The sequence below is a fragment of the Podarcis erhardii genome, assembly GCF_964252035.2.
Source record: "Podarcis erhardii genome assembly, chromosome: Z".
In the NCBI taxonomy this organism is placed as follows: domain Eukaryota; kingdom Metazoa; phylum Chordata; class Lepidosauria; order Squamata; family Lacertidae; genus Podarcis; species Podarcis erhardii.
The window spans coordinates 17,945,063-17,965,613 of record NC_138504.1 but is presented as its reverse complement, the minus strand read 5'-3'; the positions used below and the strand labels follow the sequence as shown (position 1 = coordinate 17,965,613).

The 20,551-nt window shown below is 46.6% G+C and overlaps 1 protein-coding gene across 4 annotated transcripts in view; it reads left to right on the top strand.

Annotated features, from left to right (window-relative positions):
• Positions 1-18,260, top strand: part of NOX1 (NADPH oxidase 1) — a 36,569-nt gene extending 18,309 nt beyond the window's left edge. For 3 of the 4 annotated variants that reach the window (XM_081848061.1, XM_081848060.1, XM_081848063.1), the window contains 10 exons: positions 55-139; positions 1,908-2,050; positions 2,827-3,008; positions 3,791-3,926; positions 4,419-4,511; positions 9,707-9,942; positions 10,516-10,678; positions 14,672-14,818; positions 17,420-17,544; positions 17,793-18,260. In XM_081848061.1, the coding sequence (XP_081704187.1) occupies positions 55-139; positions 1,908-2,050; positions 2,827-3,008; positions 3,791-3,926; positions 4,419-4,511; positions 9,707-9,942; positions 10,516-10,678; positions 14,672-14,818; positions 17,420-17,544; positions 17,793-17,919 (1,437 nt within the window). In that variant the 3' untranslated portion in view covers positions 17,920-18,260. The remainder of the gene's footprint in view (positions 1-54; positions 140-1,907; positions 2,051-2,826; positions 3,009-3,790; positions 3,927-4,418; positions 4,512-9,706; positions 9,943-10,515; positions 10,679-14,671; positions 14,819-17,419; positions 17,545-17,792) is intronic. The other variant, XM_081848062.1, reaches the window with a different exon arrangement.
• Positions 18,261-20,551: the final 2,291 nt, after the last annotated feature.

Genomic DNA, 20,551 nt, shown 5'->3' with positions numbered 1-20,551 from the left:
CTTGAATTTTACACCCCAGTCTGCTAGCTGGCCTGTTTTTTTGTTTCCATTCAGTGTTGCAGACGCACCATGAGGAAACAACTAGATCACAACTTGACCTTCCACAAGCTGGTGGCCTACATGATTGCCCTCCACACAGGTAAAATGACTTCTGTTCTAGAGAAATCAAAAGGGCCCAACATTCATTTTCATGAGTACAATAAGAAGTGTAAGGCAAACCACAAATGTCCAGTGATAAACACTGATGTCACCAGTGGAACTAAAATGAACTGGGGGAGGAGGAAATACACTGCCAAACTAGCGCATTTACCGTATATTGTGCTTCAAATTGATTCCCAACTAAGGGTTCTGTTGAGCTCACAGTTTATGTTTGTAATGGATTGGGTAGGTTAATACTCATAACATTTTGCTAAGAACATTTTTAATACCAAAAAAGTGTCTTCAAAATAACAATTTCAAAAGCAGTTAACTATTTTTTTTTATATTTAAAAAATGTGTGCAGAATGGTGGGGGCAGAAGTCAGGGTGGTCAACAGTAGCTGGAGCCAAGGGCAATGACTAATTCTTAGTTTGGCCACATCCTCCTTCCTGTTGAGTTCTGCAGGGACAAGACTGAGGGTGGATCTAGACACGGGGGGTGGGGTGGGGGAAGCTATAAATAAGTCAGGAATTAGATCGTTATAACAAAAGAAAGAAATCTCTATGGAAAACCATGTTTTAAAATTTCCTGCTCTATGGCGCAATCTGGTGATGCATGTTTATAGCACGTTCAAATCACCATCTTTACTAACATAGCTGAGTCCTGAGACTGGAAAGGAGGAAGTGGAAAACCAGTGCCTAATATTGACATTTCTGCAAGGAATTATCATTAGCATGACATACTTTAGTACATTGTTCTCGCCAATACATGTATTGCTATGTACACGTTTGGGTTGGAGAACTGCATCACATATTAGATACTGTAGATTCCGGCATATAAGACGACTTTTTAGCCCTGGAAAATCCTCTAAAAAGTTGGGGGTCGTCTTATACACCAGGTATGGGTTTGCTGGGCAGTGGCAGTGGGCGGCGGGCTCCGCGTCGGGAGGAAGCTGCCCGGCGAAGCTGCCCAGTGATGCTAAGCCGGCTCCACTGAGCAGCTTCCTCCCGGCGTGGAGCGGAGCCTGCTGCCCACTGCTGCAGCTGCCAATTTGGGGAGTCGTCTTATACGCCCCAATTTGGGGAGTCGTCTTATACGCCCAGTCACCTAATACGGAATCTACGGTACTGTCCTTCATCAAAAGATTCTCAGGGCAGTTCACAGAATAAAATGCAAGATAAAACACAAGTTATAAATTAAGCCAAAGGAGCAAAATAATAACCCCTGTAGGGCTGTAGGATATTAATCAGCCAAAGGCCTGGCTGAAGAGGAATGTTTTCACCTTGAGGCTGACGATGTATAATGAAGGTGCCAGGAAAGCCTCCCTGGGAGAGCATTCCACGGGTGGGGAGCCACTACAGAGAAGGCCCTGTTCTCATGTTGCCACCCTCCTGACCTCTTGTGAAGGAGGCACATAAAGAAGGGCCTCACCGGATGAATCTCACAGAGTCTGGGACAGTTTATATGTGGAGAGGCGGTCTTTGAGGTCCATGATTTCAGTTTGCTCACTGGTTCAGGAAGTGCATATTAGGTAGATTCGTATACAAATGTGAACTGAGTCACTTTCTCTCCCATACCTACATGGGAATGTGCACGGATGGACACACACACACTAAGCCAGCAAGGGCAGACAGCTACGTGCATTTAGCCCCAATTAGTATAGAAAGAGAACACCAGTATAGAAATAGCCCCTTTGCTGGTGTCAGCATATAGTATAATTTGGCTGTCTGCAAGGATGTGGTTCAGGTTTTTCTTGCCCTCTCTTCCAGCGGTTCACATCATTGCTCACCTGCTCAACTTTGAGTGGTACAACCGTGCCAAGCAAGCAACAGACGGAGACCTGGCTTCCACCCTCTCTCACTTACATGAGGACGATGGGTTGTGGCTAAACCCCATCCATTCAAACACTACGGTTGGTGCCTCACAAGCTTTGCTCTTTAAGCATCATTGAAGTTCTGAAAGGGAAAGTTGCTGGTGCTTCAGCCTTCCTGAAAGCTTCCTTTCCTTTTGACTGTAAGCAATAACTTGTCGGTGTTATGCATTTTGTTCTATTTAGAGCCTACTGGTGATTAGTTTTCATCTGGGTGTTATTAGTTCGTTGGTGTTATTTTTAAGGAGAATTTCAATGGTGCGCTTGTATGTTCTGGGTTACTAGGATGTGTGAACGCAACCTAAGAGTCTATAGCCCTTATGAAGAAGACCCCCCACTCAGCCTTGCTTGGACCAATCATCATCTCTCAACCTAACCTAACTCTTATTATTATTATTATTATTATTATTATTATTATTAAGCAGCTTCCAACAGAGTATTTAAAAAAATGATACATTAAAATGTCTTCTAAAAGTCAAATATTTGTATGTCTGTTTGACATCTGATGGGAGAGTATTCCACAGGGTAGGCACCACTACTGAGAAGGGCCTCTGCCTGGTTCCCTGTAACTTCACTTCTTGCAATGAGGGAACCCACCAGAAGGCCCTCAGAGCTGGACCTCAGTCTCCATGCTGAACGATGGGGATGGAGATGCTCCGTCATGTATACAGCTATCTTTCAGTGTCAAGGACCATGTACACCACCTTGAGCTCCTGGGAGAAAAGGTGGTATATAAATGTCATAATTAAACCTTGTCTGTAAGCCAGAGCTTTTATCAAGCACAACTTTACATATCATAATCTGGCTTTCATCTGCAGACACCCTTGTATGTGGCATTCACCACCATTCCTGGTCTAACTGGTGTGATCATCACCTTGTCCTTCATCCTTATGGTCACTTCTTCTATGGAGTTCATCCGCAGAAACTACTTTGAGGTCTTCTGGTACACCCATCATCTCTTTGTTATCTACTTTCTGGGCCTCGTCATCCATGGCATTGCGTAAGGCACTTCTGCAATTGTGGGGTAGGCTAGCTAGGATAGCTAGGAGTGGGTGAATCTAACCATTTCATGTTCCTCTTTTCCCTAAGAGGAATGTTAAGCTCTCTACAAATCAAAAGCAGTATTTGTCTGTCTCTCTGTGTGTGTTTTAAGTAGTCTTCCTGAAAATTCATTAGTTTTTTAGTGCGAATTTCTCCTAACATGCACATCTTGTTGTGTTGTTTTGCCTAATATACACTTTTTTTGCGAAACAATTTATCCACATATGGTTCATTTGAATGTTATTTTCACTAATACGTGTTTCTATGTGCACACTTCTCCACTGCTGATTTAAAGCAAAGAGCAACCTTTTTGCAACCCACACCTTACAACTGAAAACCAACCACGATATGAGCTGAAAGAGTCTATTGGAAAGGTTTGCTTAGCTCACATGGCCTGTATGAGCAAACCTCCTTTTCCACTACAGTGGTACCTTGGGTTACATACGCTTCAGGTTACATATGCTTCAGGTTACATACGCTTCAGGTTACAGACTCTGCTAACCCAGAAATAGTGCTTCAGGTTAAGAACTTTGCTTCAGGATAAGAACACAATTGTGCTCCGGCGGCATGGCGGCAGCAGGAGGCCCCATTGGCTAAAGTGGTGCTTCAGATTAAGAACAGTTTCAGGTTAAGAACAGACCTCTGGAACGAATTAAGTACTTAACCCGAGGTACCACTGTACTGGGCTTTTGTTCCTTTCTTTCACATTTGCAGCTTTGATGGTTCTGTTCTTTTTTCCAGAGGTCTTGTTCGTGGGCAGACAGACAAAAGCTTGGAGGAGAGCAATCCTAAGCTCTGTGCTGGGCAGTATACAGAGTGGGCTCAAGGCAACAGCACTCATTGCAAAGTGCCTGAGTTTCAGGGTCTTCCTGCTGAGGTAAGAATGACATACCGTATTTTTCGCCCTATAGGACGCACTTTTCCCCCTCCAAAAATGAAGGGGAAATGTGTGTGCGTCCTATGGGGCGAATGCAGGCTTTTGCTGAAGCCTGGAGAGTGAGAGGGGTCGGTGCGCACCGACCCCTCTCACTCTCCAGGCTTCAGGAAGCTGTCCGCAAGCCTTGGGAGCCCGCGGGAGTTCCCGCCGGGCTCCCTAGGCTTGCAGAGAGCTGCCTGCAGCGTGCCCCAGGCTTTGGGCTTCGCACAGCTCTGCACAAGCCGTGGGAGCCCGGCGCAACTTCGTACTGGGCGCCCACGGCTTGCGGAGAGCTTCCTGCATCCCTATGGGCCAGTGCGCCCTATGGGGCGAAAAATACGGTACAACATGAGGAAAGCACTGAAGTGATGAAGGTGGAAGGTTTCACAAGTGGGAAAATGCTGGATCCGCAATTAAACTGTCCATTCTAACGTGGATGTTGTTTCTTTAAAGTCCTGGAAGTGGGTGTTGGCCCCGATAATTCTCTATGCCTTTGAGAGAGCCTTGAGGATTTGGCGTTCCTGCCAGAAGGTGGTTGTTGTAAAGGTAAGCATCTCTGCTTTCTACTTCTTCTTCTTGGCTTTGAGTTGGATACATACGACACATTTAAGTGTGCCTCAAGATGGAAGCACACCATACAACTGAAAGCACCCCCAAAGAATCATGGGAACTGTTGTTTGTTAAGGTTGTCGGGAATTGTAGCTCTGTGAGAGGTAAACAACAACAGTTCCCAGGATTCTCTGGGGGAAGTCATCTGTTTTAAACATTCATCAAATGTGTTTTAAATATGTGGTGTGGATCTGCCCTCAGCTAGAGCTCAAGGAAATCAAGACAAGTTCTTCGTGTCAGTGGTAAATTGAGGGCACTTTCAGACTGCTGGTGTTTTCAGGTGGGATTCAGTCATATACTGGTTCAGCTTGTGAGTCAAGGCCCTGCTCCCCACTTGGTGATGAAATAAGATACATGGACACAAGTATTTGGGTTAATGGGCTAAAAAAGGCCACAACTTTATTGGTTACAGAATGTGAGTGGTATTGGCTTAGGCATTGCATCCGAACAGACTATACTTGACTCCTGACCACTCTGCAGGGAGTCATGCAAGGGTTAACAACCTGTAGGGGGAGCTTATTGATGCAAATCAACTGGAAGCTTTCCCCTAGAGCAGCCTTTCTCCACCTGTGGGTCCCCAGATGTTGTTGAACTACAACTCCCATCACCCCTAGCTAGCAAGGCCAGAGCTCAGGGATGATGGGAGTTGTAGTCCAACAACATCTGGGGACCCACAGGTTGAGAACCGCTGCCCTAGAGTCACCGGAGGGTCGTGCCATGGCCCTAGCCACCACCTGGGCGTTGGACAGAAACCACAACCGCCGGATTCCTTTAATGGAATACCCTTCAAGTGGAGGGGTGGGTGATGGTCACAACCTCCCCTCCAACACACAACGCATTTTCCAATGCCTAACCACCAAGTTGTGACGATTTGCTGTGAGGTAGGCAATAAACCAAGCGGCTAGTTCCAATCTGCCAAGTGGAAAAAATTCCTACCAGACCCCTTGGACAACCAAGGCGACCAGCCGAAGTCCATAGCAAGGGAAGGAGCTGAAGCAAAACCTAGAGGGTGGGTGGGTGGGTTGCTAATCCGTAGAAGCCAGAAAAGCAAGGGAGAGCTCATGGGCCTGTGGCCGTTTAAATCCGGCTAAACCGAGCCGGATTGGCTGGCTGAGGGGGCATGACGTGGGCCCAGGGCTCCAGTGACGCAGGGGCCTAGCCATGCCCCCCCCCCCGACTGCAGGAAGCGATTCCTGCTCACAACCCCCTCTGGGAAGAGGAGAGGTTTTCTGCAACTAAAGCTGATTTGGAACTGTTATACAGCAAACCTGCCCCCCCCCCATCAGACTCTTCATGATAAATCATGGGAAAATACACTGATAAGTATGGGGAAATCTTTGCTTGACACAATGTCATCCTACCACTCTGCAACCTGTTTACAGTTTACATCCTGATTTATTTGTTGGGGTACTAGACAAAGTTAGCTATTTAACAAGCACACATTCTGATTTGTTTGCGGGGAAATTCTATGACGTTGTGCCAGCGGCGTAGCGTGGGTTGTCAGCACCCGGGGCAAGGCAAGTAATTTCCCCCCTAACCCCTAACCTGCCGCCGCTGCCAGCTTCTTCTTGCTGCTGCCTGGGCTGGGGTATTTACGGTAAGGTAGCCACGGCGGTGGCGGCGGGTCCGTGTCAGGTGATCTGAGGCGAGTTGCCGCTGGCGCTGCCGCCCAAACGACGCCGCTTGCCCGGAGGAGGAGGAGGGCAGAGAGGCGAGGAAAATGCAACATGGCCCAGCAGCTGCAGCAGCGGCGGCAGAGGCGGGGCTGAGAGGAGGGGCTGCCTGGCGCGCCCTCTGCGGCCCTGATGCGCGGGGACCGCAGCGAGCGCTGACAGCCGCTGCCTGCCGGACGCCTTCAGCCCGGACGCGCGCACAGCTCGTCGGTTCCGCGAGACATGGGGCTCTGCTACAGCCTGCGCCCGAGGCTCTTCGGCGACTCCAGAGGCGGCGAGCGCCCCCCCCCGATGTTGCGCCCGGTGCGGCCGGCCCCCCCTGCACCCCCCACGCTACGCCACTGCGTTGTGCCATAGCAAGTTTTGTCCCCAAGTTTCCAGCACATTTCCCTATCCCTTTCCTTTTCACGGAATGTCTGGTCTTTTGGGGAAGTGGGCTTGTTGCGCAAGACACCTCACCACCACCGACTATTACGATGCAATATGAGTTTGCTAGAGTGTGATTGGAACTCCACCTGGAAACAGCGAGAGCCTGAAAGTGCTCCTGGCCTAATCAGATTGGGATGAAAGCTGACTAAAGCACAGCATCGAGTAGACACTGGACTTAAGTGGTCTTATGTGGGGCTCCTTCAGCCTCTTCAGATAACAGTACAGTGGACGCTCGGGTTGTGAACGTGATCCGTGTGGGATGCACGTTCACAACCCACAGTGTTCGGGACACCCAGCAGTGCGTTTGTGCACACGCGGGTTGTGATTCGGTGCTTCTGCGCATAGCGCGATGTAGTGCTTCTGCGCCTGCATGAACCCGAAACCCAGAAGTAGCCTTTTCTGGTACTGCCAGGTTTCGGCTGGTCCTTAACCCAAAAAAACGCAACCTGAAGTGTCTGTAATCCGAGGTATGACTGTACTCCCCGCTCTGTTTGGGTGGGGGAATGGGGGGGGGCTTCCTGCTCATTCTGCTGGGTGGGGTCCTTGGCCTCTGTTCCGAAGTCCTGCATGGATGGGCCACTTCTTTCTGCCCTCTGAGGAAAAAGAACAAAATTTTGAAGAGATCAAGAATGAGAAATGTAATTCTAAGTGTGTGCACATGTGCGCAGCCAACCCTCCCATGAAGCAGCTGCCTTGGGTGGTGGTAGTGGAAGAAGTGTACTCACCCACCCTACTAGCAGCCAAGGTAAGGGAGGCTTCAGTGGTGGCAGGGTGGTACAGCGTCTCGCTGCACAGCGTTGCTGCTGGTCTTCCTCGTCCCCCAGAAAAACCTCCCTTTTGCTGAGTCTTGGTAAGAGATTAGTGTTCTAGGAAGCCCTTGGAGAGTTCTCTTGCAGCAGTGGTGGGGTATTTTGCCTCAGGCGACAATACATTCCTGGCTTCCTCTATAGCCAGTTTGTGAATAGATAACAGGAATCCTTGACAAAGAATACTGTAGGCTTTAGCTGTTATCTCCAGGACTTTTTATTTACTAAGAAACTCTGGTGAGGAATAAATGAATAGGGGAGAGGGCAGAAACCTTATGATCCTGTTCTACAACCCTGGTGTCATATGACATCTGCTTAGTAGGAATAGAGGTGAATTTTTTTGTTTTTTTCCGGGGTGCCCCGCCTGCTTGGTGAGAGCTGGTTGGAATGCATTGCAATCCTTTTTCAATAAAGATGGCCTGTTTTGCTGACAATTTGTGTCCAGATTCAGTTGGCTGGTCCAGGCAGCCCTGTGTATCAGGCTTGAACCCTGAAATTTCCCTAACACATCAATAATAATAATAATAATAATAATAATAATAATAATAATAATAATAATTTATTATTTATACCCTGCCCATCTGGTTGGGTTTCCCCAGCCACTCTGGGCAGCTCCCAACCAAATATTACCCATTTATTGAATGCTCTCCGCAGGGAGGCTAGCCTGGCTCCTTCATTACACCTCTTTTGGCACCAGACAAAAACATTCCTCTTCCCCTAGGCCTTTGGCTAATTAAAGAAACTATGGCCTTTTAAACTGTGTGCGTGGTGGTTGGGTTATTGTTTTATTTGTTACAGTAGAACCTCAGTTGTTTAATGTCTCCATTGACAAATGTTTCAGCTTTCGAACGCCAAAAACCCGGAAGTAACTGCTTTGGTTTTCGAACGATTTTCAGAAGCCGAACATGCCATGCAGCTTCTGTTTTGAGCTTCCCTATTGTATTGAGGCGTCTGCTTTTTTTTTCAGTTTTTCAGTTTTCTGTCAGTTTTCAGACATTTTGGAAGTTGAGTGGTCTTCCGGAATGGATCACGTTCGAAAACTGAGGTTCCAGTGTATTATGTTATGTGTTTTTATACTGTAAATTGCCCCATGATCCTCGAATGGAGGTTGATATACAGATTTAATACATTAAATAATAAATAAATGAGTTTTGTTGCTTCTCCACTCTGAGCCTAATGTGGGAATGTGGAAGCCTGTGGCTGTTACTTGCTGCAAGGTCCTTTAGCTGTGGGTTATTTATTTATGACTTCCCAAGAGGCACCCAATACAGTTTACAGTACAACAACAAAAGACAAATGGCAGTGGCATGTTTTAAAAGCAGCTAAAATTTTTGCATATATAAAAAACAATTTTAAACAAGTCATATGAATATTAAAAAAAAAATGTAAAAAGAGCAACCAACAACAAACCGTATGTCAAACCAATTAAAATCCAATAGAGATGCAAGCCAGGGTAAAAGTCTCCATGTAAAAGTCTTGTTGAAATTGTTCAGCAGGTGCCAAAATGAAAGTTACCGCTCACATGCTCCAAGAGGTGGGCAGGGTTTGTGACACTACGCAGGGCTTCCTGGGACCAGGGTGCCACCCACCTTGGCTACAGGGTGGCCATCACTCTGCCCCCATCTCAGCGTCTTGGGGGGTGGGGTAGGCTTCAGGGACAGGGTTTAGCGTGTGGGCTCACAATAGTGAACTTCTGTACAGTGGTACTTCGGGTTACAGGCGCTTCAGGTTACATACGCTTCAGGTTACAGACTCTGCTAACCCAGAAATAGTACTTCGGGTTAAGAACTTTGCTTCAGGATGAGAACAGAAATTGTGCTCCGGCGGCGCAGCAGCAGCAGGAGGCCCCATTGGCTAAAGTGGTACTTCAGGTTAAGACGTAGCTGTCAACTTTTCCCTTTTCTTGCAAGGAATCCTATTCGGAATAAGGGAATTTCCCTTAAAAAAAGGGAAACGTTAACAGCTAAGGGTTACGAACAGTTTCAGGTTAAGAACGGACCTCCAGAACGAATTAAGTTCTTAACCCGATGTATTTCTGTAGTTGGGTGGCTTGTCTATTGCCTTTTAGGTGCTTTTAAGTGCCAGGAAAAGACCTTGGGCATTGAGATTTCTGGCCGCAGAAGAAGGCCAGCTGCTTTGAATTCAAGTCCAATTAATATTTCCTTTCGAATGGTAGAGGGAGTTTTCCTCTCCCTTTCGATGTCAGCATGACTTTTGTTTGCAGGCCATTATGCACCCTTCAAATGTCCTTGAGCTGCAGTTGTACAAGAAAGGATTCAGCATGGAAGTAGGGCAGTATGTTTTTCTCAACTGCCCGTCTATCTACTATTTGGAGTGGCATCCATTCACCCTCACATCTGCTCCAGAGGAAAAGTTATTCTCTGTCCACATCAGGGCAGCAGGCGATTGGACAGAGGCTCTGATTGACAACTTTAAGCAGCCAAACCCGGTGATGCCCAGGTGAGTAGCTGCGTAAACCAGCAACCATTTGCCTTCGATGAGGCCATGGGGGGGGGGTGAAGCAGCAGCAACTCCCTCTTATGCTCAGGCTCAGGTACATGAGCTGCTCAGTTACTGTGTGGCCTGCAGATGTGAAGGGCTTTGGAGAGGACAAATATCAAGGTAGTCCAGCCAAACAGGAAAGAAACTGCTGTATGAATCCCAAAATATTTTCATCATTAGAACAAAGTTTGCATTGGGCCATTGAAGGAGGGATTTGGAGACAGGGTGAGGAGAAGGCAAGAGGACTGGGAAAAACGCTGGTAGATAAACACAGCAGAACTGGTCATAGGTGAGGTCTATGGGTAAAAGGAAGATCATTTGGGGTCTGGCCTGGAAGCGTTAAATGTGGAATGCACCGGAATAACATTCCTGCTAAAGGTAAACTATCTTTTGCAGACTTTATTGAGAAGACTTCCCCTGAAAGGCTGCATACTTTCAGTATCAATAAATTGATTATTGATTAAGTTTGTGGAACTAATTTTTTTTGAGCACAAAGTTCTATGCAGCATATAGATTTTCTCAACTTTCCAGGATTGAAGTAGATGGTCCCTTTGGCACTGCCAGCGAAGATGTGTTCCAGTACGAGGTGGCCATGTTGGTGGGAGCCGGGATTGGAGTGACACCATTTGCCTCTGTGCTGAAATCCATCTGGTACAAGTTCCAGCACGGTGACCAGGGTCTCCAAACAAAAACGGTATGGTGGGATCGCCCCATTGCACTGAGACCAATATGAAATAAATTCGGTTTGCTAGAGAATGCTAGTCTTTGAGTTGCAGGGAGTGAAGACTCCCTCTGACATGTAGTATCTTGCAGTCTCAAACTAGGGACAGGTTATATCCCCACCCTGCCCCCACTCAGAATATTGAAAATGACTGGAAATGTAATTGCATCACCACCCACCTCTTTTCCAAACAATTGTGCAGGTTTGGATTGCTTCAAATATGTACAAGCCAGAAACACACATCAAGAAACCAGAAAGATGCAAAAAAGAAAAGAAAACGATAGAGAAATGAAATAGAAATGGAACTTGTTCTCAAAAGTGCCAACCATTTGGATTTATTAGTGCACTTAAAAGCTTTCAGACTGTTACATGCCACACCAATCTCTGAGTGGTCCGAGATACCAGGGGTCCAGGCAGTTACCCAGGGTTCGTGTTTCCTTTGGAAATGAGGCACAGGCAGTGGTGCCTTTAGGATTTATCGTTTATTTGCACAGATATACAACCTGAGCCTATGATGGAGGAGATTCTAGCATATTGTACTCTGAGCCCCCTTTCTCCAGTTTTCTGCTACTTGCAAACTGCAACTACTTTTCCTTCTGCGATCTTCCCAAAGACCATGGTGGGGCTCTACCCATTTGCTGGCTTGGTTGATGGCTTTCTTAATGGGTTATCTCCCCTTTGTCTCTATTGATGGAGCCATCCGGGCTTATATTTCAATCAGGCTTAGATTTTAACATTTGCTGGGTGCAGGAGTTAGAATCATACAATTGTGGAGTTGGAAGGGACCACAAGGGTCATCTAGTCCAACCCCCTGCATTGCAGGAATCATTTGCCCAACGTGGGGCTTGAACCCCCAACCCTGAGACTATGAGTCTCATGTTCTACCAACTGAGCTATCCCAGCTTTGGCTTTAAAGGTCTGTTCCCCACAAACTCATATCACAAACTCTACAGAGTACATGAAGCACCTTCCAAATATACTACAGTCATACCTCGGGTTACGAATACTGCAGGCTGCGCTTTTTTGGGTTGCGGACTGCGCTGAAACCAGAAGTACCGGAACGGGTTACTTCTGGGTTTCAACGCTTGCGCATGTGCAGAATTACAAAATGACATCACGTGCATGCGCAGAAGTGCCGAATCACGTCACGTGCGTGCGCAGATGCGGTGCTGCGGGTTGCGAACATGCCTTCTGCACGGATAACATTTGCATCCCGAGGTATGACTGTAGCTGTCTTATCTGGCACCATGAGGAAGATGATGGTGTAAGGCAGATAATTAGCATTTGTACAAGCACGTTCAACTGTCATAAAACCTAATGGCTAAGTTGTACTGAGGCATATTAGTTGGCGATTTTTGAACATAACAAAATAGGACAGAAGCAATGAGTATAACGGGACGCGGGTGGCGCTGTGGTCTAAACCACAGAGCCTAGGGCTTGCCGATCAGAAAGTCGGCGGTTCGAATCCCTGTGACGCGGTGAGCTCCCATTGCTCGGTCCCTGCTCCTGCCAACCTAGCAGTTCGAAAGCATGTCAAAGTGCAAGTAGATAAATAGGTACCACTCTGGCGGGAAGGTAAACGGCATTTCCGGCACTGCTCTGGTTCGCCAGAAGTGGCTTAGTCATGCTGGCCACATGACCTGGGAGCTGTACGCCAGCTCCCTCGGCCAGTAAAGCGAGATGAGCGCCACAACCCCAGAGTGGTTCGCGACTGGACGGTCAGGGATCCCTTTACCTTTAATGAGTATAACACAATGGGTAACCATGGCTCCGTTGTATCTTCTTAAAAGGTCTCTGTGATGGCACAGGTTGTTGCCTGCACTATGGGAAGGAAGTGGGGAAAACTATCCAGTCAAACCAAGCTCTCCTCCTTAACTCGACCGCTGTCACTAAATGTATTTTTTTTTATTAAGTAGTGGGCTGACAAGCAGACGACACAGATTTCTCCAAATAGTTCTTTATAAGTAAGCTGGAACTGAACTGAACTGAACACAGCTCAGCCGGCCTGCTTTTATAGGCAGCCGGTTGTCACATTGTAACAACAACAGCCCAGGGTATCCTGCCTAAATTAACTGTTGTGGACCTGAGTGAAAACTATATACACAATACTCCCTGATGGCCAGGGTGAGAACTTCAATACATAACAGTTTCTTTGGCTGCCTCCACTAAACAACTTTTAAAACTCATTAATTGGCCTGACTTTAATTGGCCCAACCTGGGTGGAACACTTAAATATTGCTAAACAACAGTCCCATCAGGCTGATTGGAAGGGGGCATGCCTGCCTGGCTGTGTCCTCCTCATGTTGCCCTCCATGCCCCCCCCCCCGCACACCCACCCACCAGGAACCATGAAGACACACCCCATCACTGAGTTAGACAGTTTAGAGAAAATGGTTTTAGGGGAAAATGCATTCTAATTTTATAAGAACAAATGAAAATAATCACAAGTAAGTGTGCCCTGGGCTTTTCCCAACCAAGCCAATAGTTACCACCTTGTACCCCACAGTTCATCCCTTCATAATCCTTTCCTAGTTTTGTCTTCCTGCCGCTCTTCAGCTTTAAAAGTCTTGCTCCACGACCTTCTGACCCCACAATAACTGTTTTACTCAGTTTCCTAGCTTGCTTATACAGTGGTACCTTAGGTTACAGATGCTTCAGATTACATACGCTTCAGGTTACAGACTCCGCTAACCCAGAAATAGTACCTTGGGTTAAAACTTTGCTTCAGGATGAGAACAGAAACTGTGCTTCGGTGGCGCAGCGGCAGCAGGAGGCCCCATTAGCTAAAGTGGTGCTTCAGGTTAAGAACAGTTTCAGGTGAAGAACATACCTCCGGAATGAATTAAGTACTTAACCCGAGGTACCACTGTATATGCAGTTTGTCTCTCCCAACCTTCAGCCACTCAGAAGGCGAATAACCTTCTGTTTTACTTTTTATTTTCCCTTAATCACCTGGTTAACTAGGCTGAATCTTTGACCCTCCCCTGCAAAAATTTCCTGAACAAAATTTCCTCTTCACTTTTTAGTTTTGCTTTGAAACTTTGTCTTTCCTGTGCCTTTAAAATGAAAAACAACATTAAAAAAAAACATTTTGCAAGCAAAAGACAAACACAAAGATGGGATGGGCAGTATGCAGTGCTTTTTTAAAAAGAAAAGAAAAAAGTTGCTGGTACCCACCATGAAGTTGTTATAGTATGTGCCATGTTTTTAACCTTTGGTGAAAAAAAGTTGCCAATACTGCGTATCCTTGGGTACCACCAGGAGGGGGTGGGGAAAGCACTGGGTGTATGTGTAAAATGGAACTGGGTCTAATTCTGAAATGCCCTTGCTGTTGCTAAATTTTTGTGTTTCTCAGTTAATAAAGGTTAAAGAGAGACGTTTGTTCGCATTATGGAGCTCTGGGCAGCAAAAATGTGTATACCACATTTTTTCGCTCTATAAAATGCACCAGACCATAAGACGCACCTAGTTTTTGGAGGAGGAAAACAAGAAAAAAAATATTCTGAATCTCAGAAGCCAGAACAACAAGGGGATCACTGCGCAGCGAAAGCAGCGATCCCTCTTGCTGTTCTGGCTTCTGGGATAGCTGCGCAGCCTGCATTCACTCCATAAGACGCACACACATTTCCCCTTACTTTTTAGGAGGGGAAAAGTGAGTCTTATAGAGCAAAAAATATGGTAATTCATAGCACCAAGTCTACAGTTCCCAGGTGTGAAGGAAGGCGTGACAACTAAGCTATAACACAACCAGTATAAATTTGTAACATACCCATAGCCTCTCTCTTGCTTCATCCCCCATAATCCTTCTTCTTCACATTAGAAAAATAAAAAGCAGCAGCAAATACTGCAAAGCTGCTAGTGCCGTCCACAGTCAGCTAACCAACCTACCCCTTGCAAACCATTGTCTTAAAAGTTGTCTCCAGTTTCAATAGCTCTTCTCTTCCTCTGTGTCCCTGTGTTCTTAAGATTTACTTCTACTGGATCTGTCGAGAGACAGGGGCCTTTGCCTGGTTCAGGGATCTGCTGGCCTCTCTGGAACAAGAGATGGAGGAGTGTGGCAGGGCAGGCATGCTCAGCTACCATCTCTACCTCACAGGCTGGAACAGCAGTATGGTGAGTCACGCAGCATCCCCCTTGTGATCTTGCTTCCATTGGCAGGCTATGCACATCCTTCTCAGAAGAGCAAGCTTCTGAAAGTGCCCTGATCCTTCTGTCAAGGAAACACACACAAAACGCGCAGCAGCTTTTGTCTGAGATGTCAGCAATGTACCACATTGTCCTTTTGCAAGGGCTGAAGTTCGAAGCATAGCTGTCAACTTTCAGATTTGAAAATAAGGGATCAGCAGCCTCGAAAATAAGGGATCAGCAGCCTCACCTGTCCCGGGGACAGTCTACGGGATATCTAACAATCCGGGATAGCATTTGGAAACGGCACTGGGATAAGGGAATTTCCTGCAAAAAAAGGGAAGGTTGACAGCTATGGTTCCAAGGCACTTTCACGTACCAGTCTTTTCTAGAGCAGCTATGAGGCAGTGGCACTTTCTGATTGCTGCTGTGCCACCACAACTCTGATCATCCCTGTCCGCTGCTGGAGCTGATGGGAGTTGGAATCCAACAATATGTGGACGGCCAGAAGTTAGGGTAGCCAGTTGTGCATTGCCCCCCCCCAAAGAGGATTAGCTTTACAAATATAAAAATAGCCAATAAAAGATGGGATCGATTTGCATAAAATGTATTGACGCAAATCTGGAAATATTTACTAGAATTCAGAGAGAAATATCAATGCAGTAAGCCCGCAACTTAAAATCACTTTTCTTATGCGATGGCATCCCTACACAGGTATCTGAAATAAATAAATAAATAAATAAATAAATAAATAAATAGAGAAAATGCTGAGAAAATCAAAATACACAGTTAAAAAATGTTGGGAGTCAGGAGAATGGAACACAACAGTTGGCAACGGCCATTTCACTCACCTTGGGGAGTGTGTTTGGGCATCGTCAGAGAGTTGGAGCTGGAGAGTGAGATAGGGCCATGCAAAAGCATGGAGAGCAAGCAGTCAGAGGTGATCTGAGAAAGAGGAGGTGCAGGGTTTTGTTTTTTACATTTTTTTGGGTTTTTTTACGGGTTGTTTTAAGGTGTTTTCCAGGCTTTATGTGCTTGGACATTTGCATGTGGTTCCTGGGAGCAGAACCCTTGCATAAATCGTAGGCTTATAAGGGCAGCCACACTAAAAGCTCTGTTTCAAGTTACTGGGGAGCAGACTTCTGAGATCTTTGGAACTTGCAGAAGAAGCTGCAAGTACAGTGGTGCCCCGCAAGACAAACGCCTCGCAAGACGGAAAACCCACTAGACGAAAGGGTTTTCCGTTTTGGAGGCGCTTCGCAAAACGAATTTCCCTATGGGCTTGCTTCGCAAGACGAAATGTCTTGCGAGTTCCTGCGGGTTTTTCCCCCTTCCCCCCCTTTTCCTAAGCCGTTAAGCCTCTTATCAGCTGATCCACTAAAAGCCGCTAAACCGCTAATAGCGCTAATCCGCTAAGCTGTCAATGGGTTTGCTTCGCAAGACGAGAAAACCGCTATACGAAGAGCCTCACGGAACGGATTAATTTCGTCTTGTGAGGCACCACTGTACTCTTTGGTGAGAGAACCCCAGCAGAGATTTAAAGTTTCAAAACATGCAGCAAAGTAAAGCGTGGAAATATAGGTTGTAAAGCTTTAAAATGTGCTCTTTAAATCAAGTTCCAAAACACTCCCTAAAAAGTTTCTTTCCAAAGTTTCCCTCTTCCCCAAGCATAGGGAAAAGACCACACGTGTGGTAAGTTAAGAAATAGTTTACTAACAAACTCTCCAAAGGTCTTTTCTGTACTTCAGAATAGTTGCACAGGCTGCAAAACTAAGCTTAGTTACAAAATAGTGAAAGTTCCTAAATTATTAGTATCAGAATGCAGGCATGGCATGCAACAGCCATGAATTTGAGAAGGAGCAACCAGCTCAAACCTCTTCACCCGCTGAGCTTCTCAGGTAGACTAGGGGACACCAAAAGCTTGATTACTTAGTTCCTCCCATGGTAAGGGGAAGTGGACACATCTAAGCCTGGCAGAACAGCTTAGTCTATGCTATTAACCCCTTCCTGCATTAATTAGACTTAAGCATCTTGGTTATATGAAGCTCATTTCCCCAAATGCACAAACTTTCCTCCTTAAAAGTGACACCACAGCCCCTTGCCTCTGGAGCAGAGCCTCAGAAAATAGCCTGGGCAGGTTCCTTTGGGAGCAGAGTGCTTGTTCAGATACCCAGGGGCCAAGCATCTATAGCTTGTGCAGCAGACAATGGCGGAGGAAGCCTCTCCGGCCCCCAGGGCAGGATTGCGCATGCGTGGCACCCATAAGGACACCATGTGTGTGCCCTCAGCTGCTCTACAGCTGGGGGGGGGAGAGGCAGCGGGCCATCTTGTCACCCCCCCCCGGGTGGCACCAGGGGCGAGCTGCCCCCCATGCCTGCCTTCATATGCCCCTGGCAGCAGAAGGAAGGGCAGAATCCTGGAATATGTACAGCCAGACTTAATATTCCATGAAAACTACTGTGCTGAGATCCATAACTTAGCCCGTTAGCATGAACATCAGAAAGAAGCTGAAAGGTCAATTTTAAGAAATTGTATGAAATATTTATGCAGCTGCTGTGAGGCCTGCCCAATTTTTTGCTGCTTTTCTAGGTTGGTCACGCAGCGGTCAACTTTGACAGGTCCACCGACATGGTGACGGGCCTGCGGCAGAAAACTTTCTTTGGGAGGCCCATGTGGAGCAATGAATTCTCAGCGGTGGCAGCTGCCCATCCCAGGTGAGGTCTGCTGCTGTGTTCCCAGGTTGTCGGAGCGGAGACCATAGCTATACATATAGATCTCCTTTCTATTGCTCCCATTTGTAGGGAATTCCGCAGAAAAGACACCCAGATTCTGTCATCTAAATGGAATGATTCAGCTCGCACAACATTGCTGCGTATTATCCTTCCCTTCTCCCTTTCCTCAAAGCAATCCATTAGTAACATTTGTTTCCTGACATTAATTGCTTCTTCCTTGGGCTTTGCAGGTCTGTAGTGGGTGTGTTTCTGTGTGGCCCAGAGAGCCTGGCTAAGACTCTGCAAAAGTACTGCCATCAACACTCCAGCCTAGATCCCAGAAACGTCCAGTTTTACTTCAATAAAGAGAATTTTTAAGTCAAGCGCAGGAATACCACTCCTCCCCAGCACGTCTTGCAGCCAGAAACTGGCCAAACTTGTGGACCTGAATGCTGCCAAATGCTGTTGTTGTAGCTTGATCCAGACTCCCACCCCTGCAAGGCATTGGTTTCCCTGGACCACCCTTGCCCCAATATGCTTCTTTGGGCAAAAGCTGCAGACTACAAACATTTTCAAGTAGGAGATGGGGGTGTTATTGGGTTGTCCTTGTTTTTATTCTTACTATGTATTTTGTGTTTTTATATTACCATTTTATGTTGTCATTTTATGTTGTCATTTTATGTTGAGACCTATGGGTATAGGGCGGTATAGAAATTTAATAAATGAATAAATAAAATAAATAGTTTTCTGATTTAATGGTCCATCAATAAACCAGCAGTTTCCGCAATCATCTCGGCTTTAAAGGAGTTGCCAGTTGAAAAACCAAGTTGTTAACAAAGAGACTCTGAAATGCACTGCATTCTCTATGTTTGATCCTTCCTTAATCTGCACAGGACAGGAATCTCTAGTTTGATATCCTATGGCTGAAAAATGTATTCTGTGGCTAAATATTCAGAACTGTAATGCTCTCTCTTAACACAGTTAAAGAGCTGATACCTCCCATGCACTGCCCTTTAATGGGTAAGGCCAAAAATCAATTCAGACACTAAATACAGTGGTGCCCTGCAAGACGAATGCCTCGCAAGACGAAAAACCCGCTAGACGAAAGGGTTTTCCGTTTTGGAGGCGCTTCGCAAAACGAATTTCCCTATTGGCTTGTTTCGCAAGACGAAAACGTCTTGTGAGTCTTGCGAGTTTTTTCCCTTTCCCCCCTTTTTCTAAGCCGCTAATAGCCGCTTAGCCGCTAAGCCGCTAATAGGGATGCTTCACAAGACGAAAAAACCGCAAGACGAAGAGACTGGCGGAACGAATTAATTTCGTCTTGCGAGGCACCACTGTATGCATTTGCACACTGTATTAAAGCAATCAGCCTGCCAGGGAGATCTTTGTCCCCTGAAAGGATTCCTCCAGTGAGAAAATTGCAAGGGCAAACTTCATAAAAAGCACAGAGAGGGAATCTGATGAGGAATTGTTTTATTGCTGAGAGATGGACTTCAAGGATCAATTAATCCGGCTGTGTGCAGTCTATGATGCTGGTGTCCCAGGAAAGGTATATGCAGCAGGGAAAGACTTGTTTGATTTTCCAGGGAACTGGGACTGCACCCTCCCCCCCATGATGGAAGGTGAGGCAACTGCCTCAGGTGGCAAGATCCAAGGTGCAGCAGATTCAGCCTCCAAGAAATGCATTGCTCAGTGCTGCTGCTGCTGCTGCAACTGTGGTGGCAGACACAGCTGTGGTGTACTGCTTGGAGGCCAGAATGGCTGCCTCCTTGGCAGCACCCCCTACATGCTGCCGCTGCTGTGTCCTCTTGGTGAATGGGAGGGTTCTCCCACCCCTAGGGAGAAAATAGCAGGGGCTGACCTCTGTAGTCTCCTGGACTGTACACTTGCTTGGCGTGATTCAAAGTGGGCCCATTCTCAAAGACTCTATGATGGGGGAAAGTCCATTTGATTCCCCACCTTGTTACCAGTGTAGATCTTCACCCAACCCTTCTTCCCTGGCAAGGGGCATTTTGTGGTTCACCTCAGGTGCCCAAATGTCTTGGGCTTGTGCTGTGAGAAGCACAACACAGCCTAGTCAAGGGTGGCTAAACTGTGGCCTTCCAGCTGTTGGACTCCAGCTGCCATCAGTCCTAGGCAGCGTAGCCAATGGCAAGGAGTGATGGGACCAGTAGTCCAACAGCATCTACAATATGAGTTACCCACGCCTGACTTAGAGATCAGTCTTCAGCACCAGGAATCTGTGGGCTTGTATATCATAATGTATGTTGAATTTCTTTTTTAAAAAATAAATGAGAGTGGGGGATGATGGAAAGCATAAATGGGAATCCCTTGTTGTTTTGCAGGCTAGATGTTGTCCAGGGACAAAATGGTCCGGTGCCACATTCTCACACAAAAAAATTCTTGTGAGCATGTAGCCACCTTAGCTCTTGGGAGAACATAATGAAATTAAATGTGGGTCTCATGTTGCAGATTTGGGTTAACCGGCCTCAGAAGCTTCAGAGCTATGGTGAGGGAACTGTGTCCCTTCTGGTGCTGTTGGACCTCAACTCCCATCAGCCCCAGCCAACATGGCCAGTGATGATGGGAGTTGCAGTCCAACATTGGGAGGGTCAAAGGTCCCCCTTCCCTGTGTTGGTGCATGCATGTGCATGTATGGAGGGAATGAGTGTCCTCTAGCCCTGACAGGGTCCTCTTGATAACATGCCATGTTAGGACAGAATGGGTGCACACTTTGCAGATCCTCCTCAGTGGTCATGGAACAAACTTTCCTCAGCAGTGCATAAAGAAGTCCTATTCTGCCCCATTTTTCAGGAGTGCTGTAGGAGTTCCTTGTCTGGATCAGCTTTTACTTTGCTGGTTAGATAAGAGTAGGAGAATTTTAATCTAGTGCCTTTGAAAAAATAATTGTGCAGCAGTAGGGATGACACAACAGGCAGAATGTGTGGGAACGACTTCATGGGAACGTAAGCTAAGCTTTGATCTAGAAGGGAGGATGAGGTGACTGGGG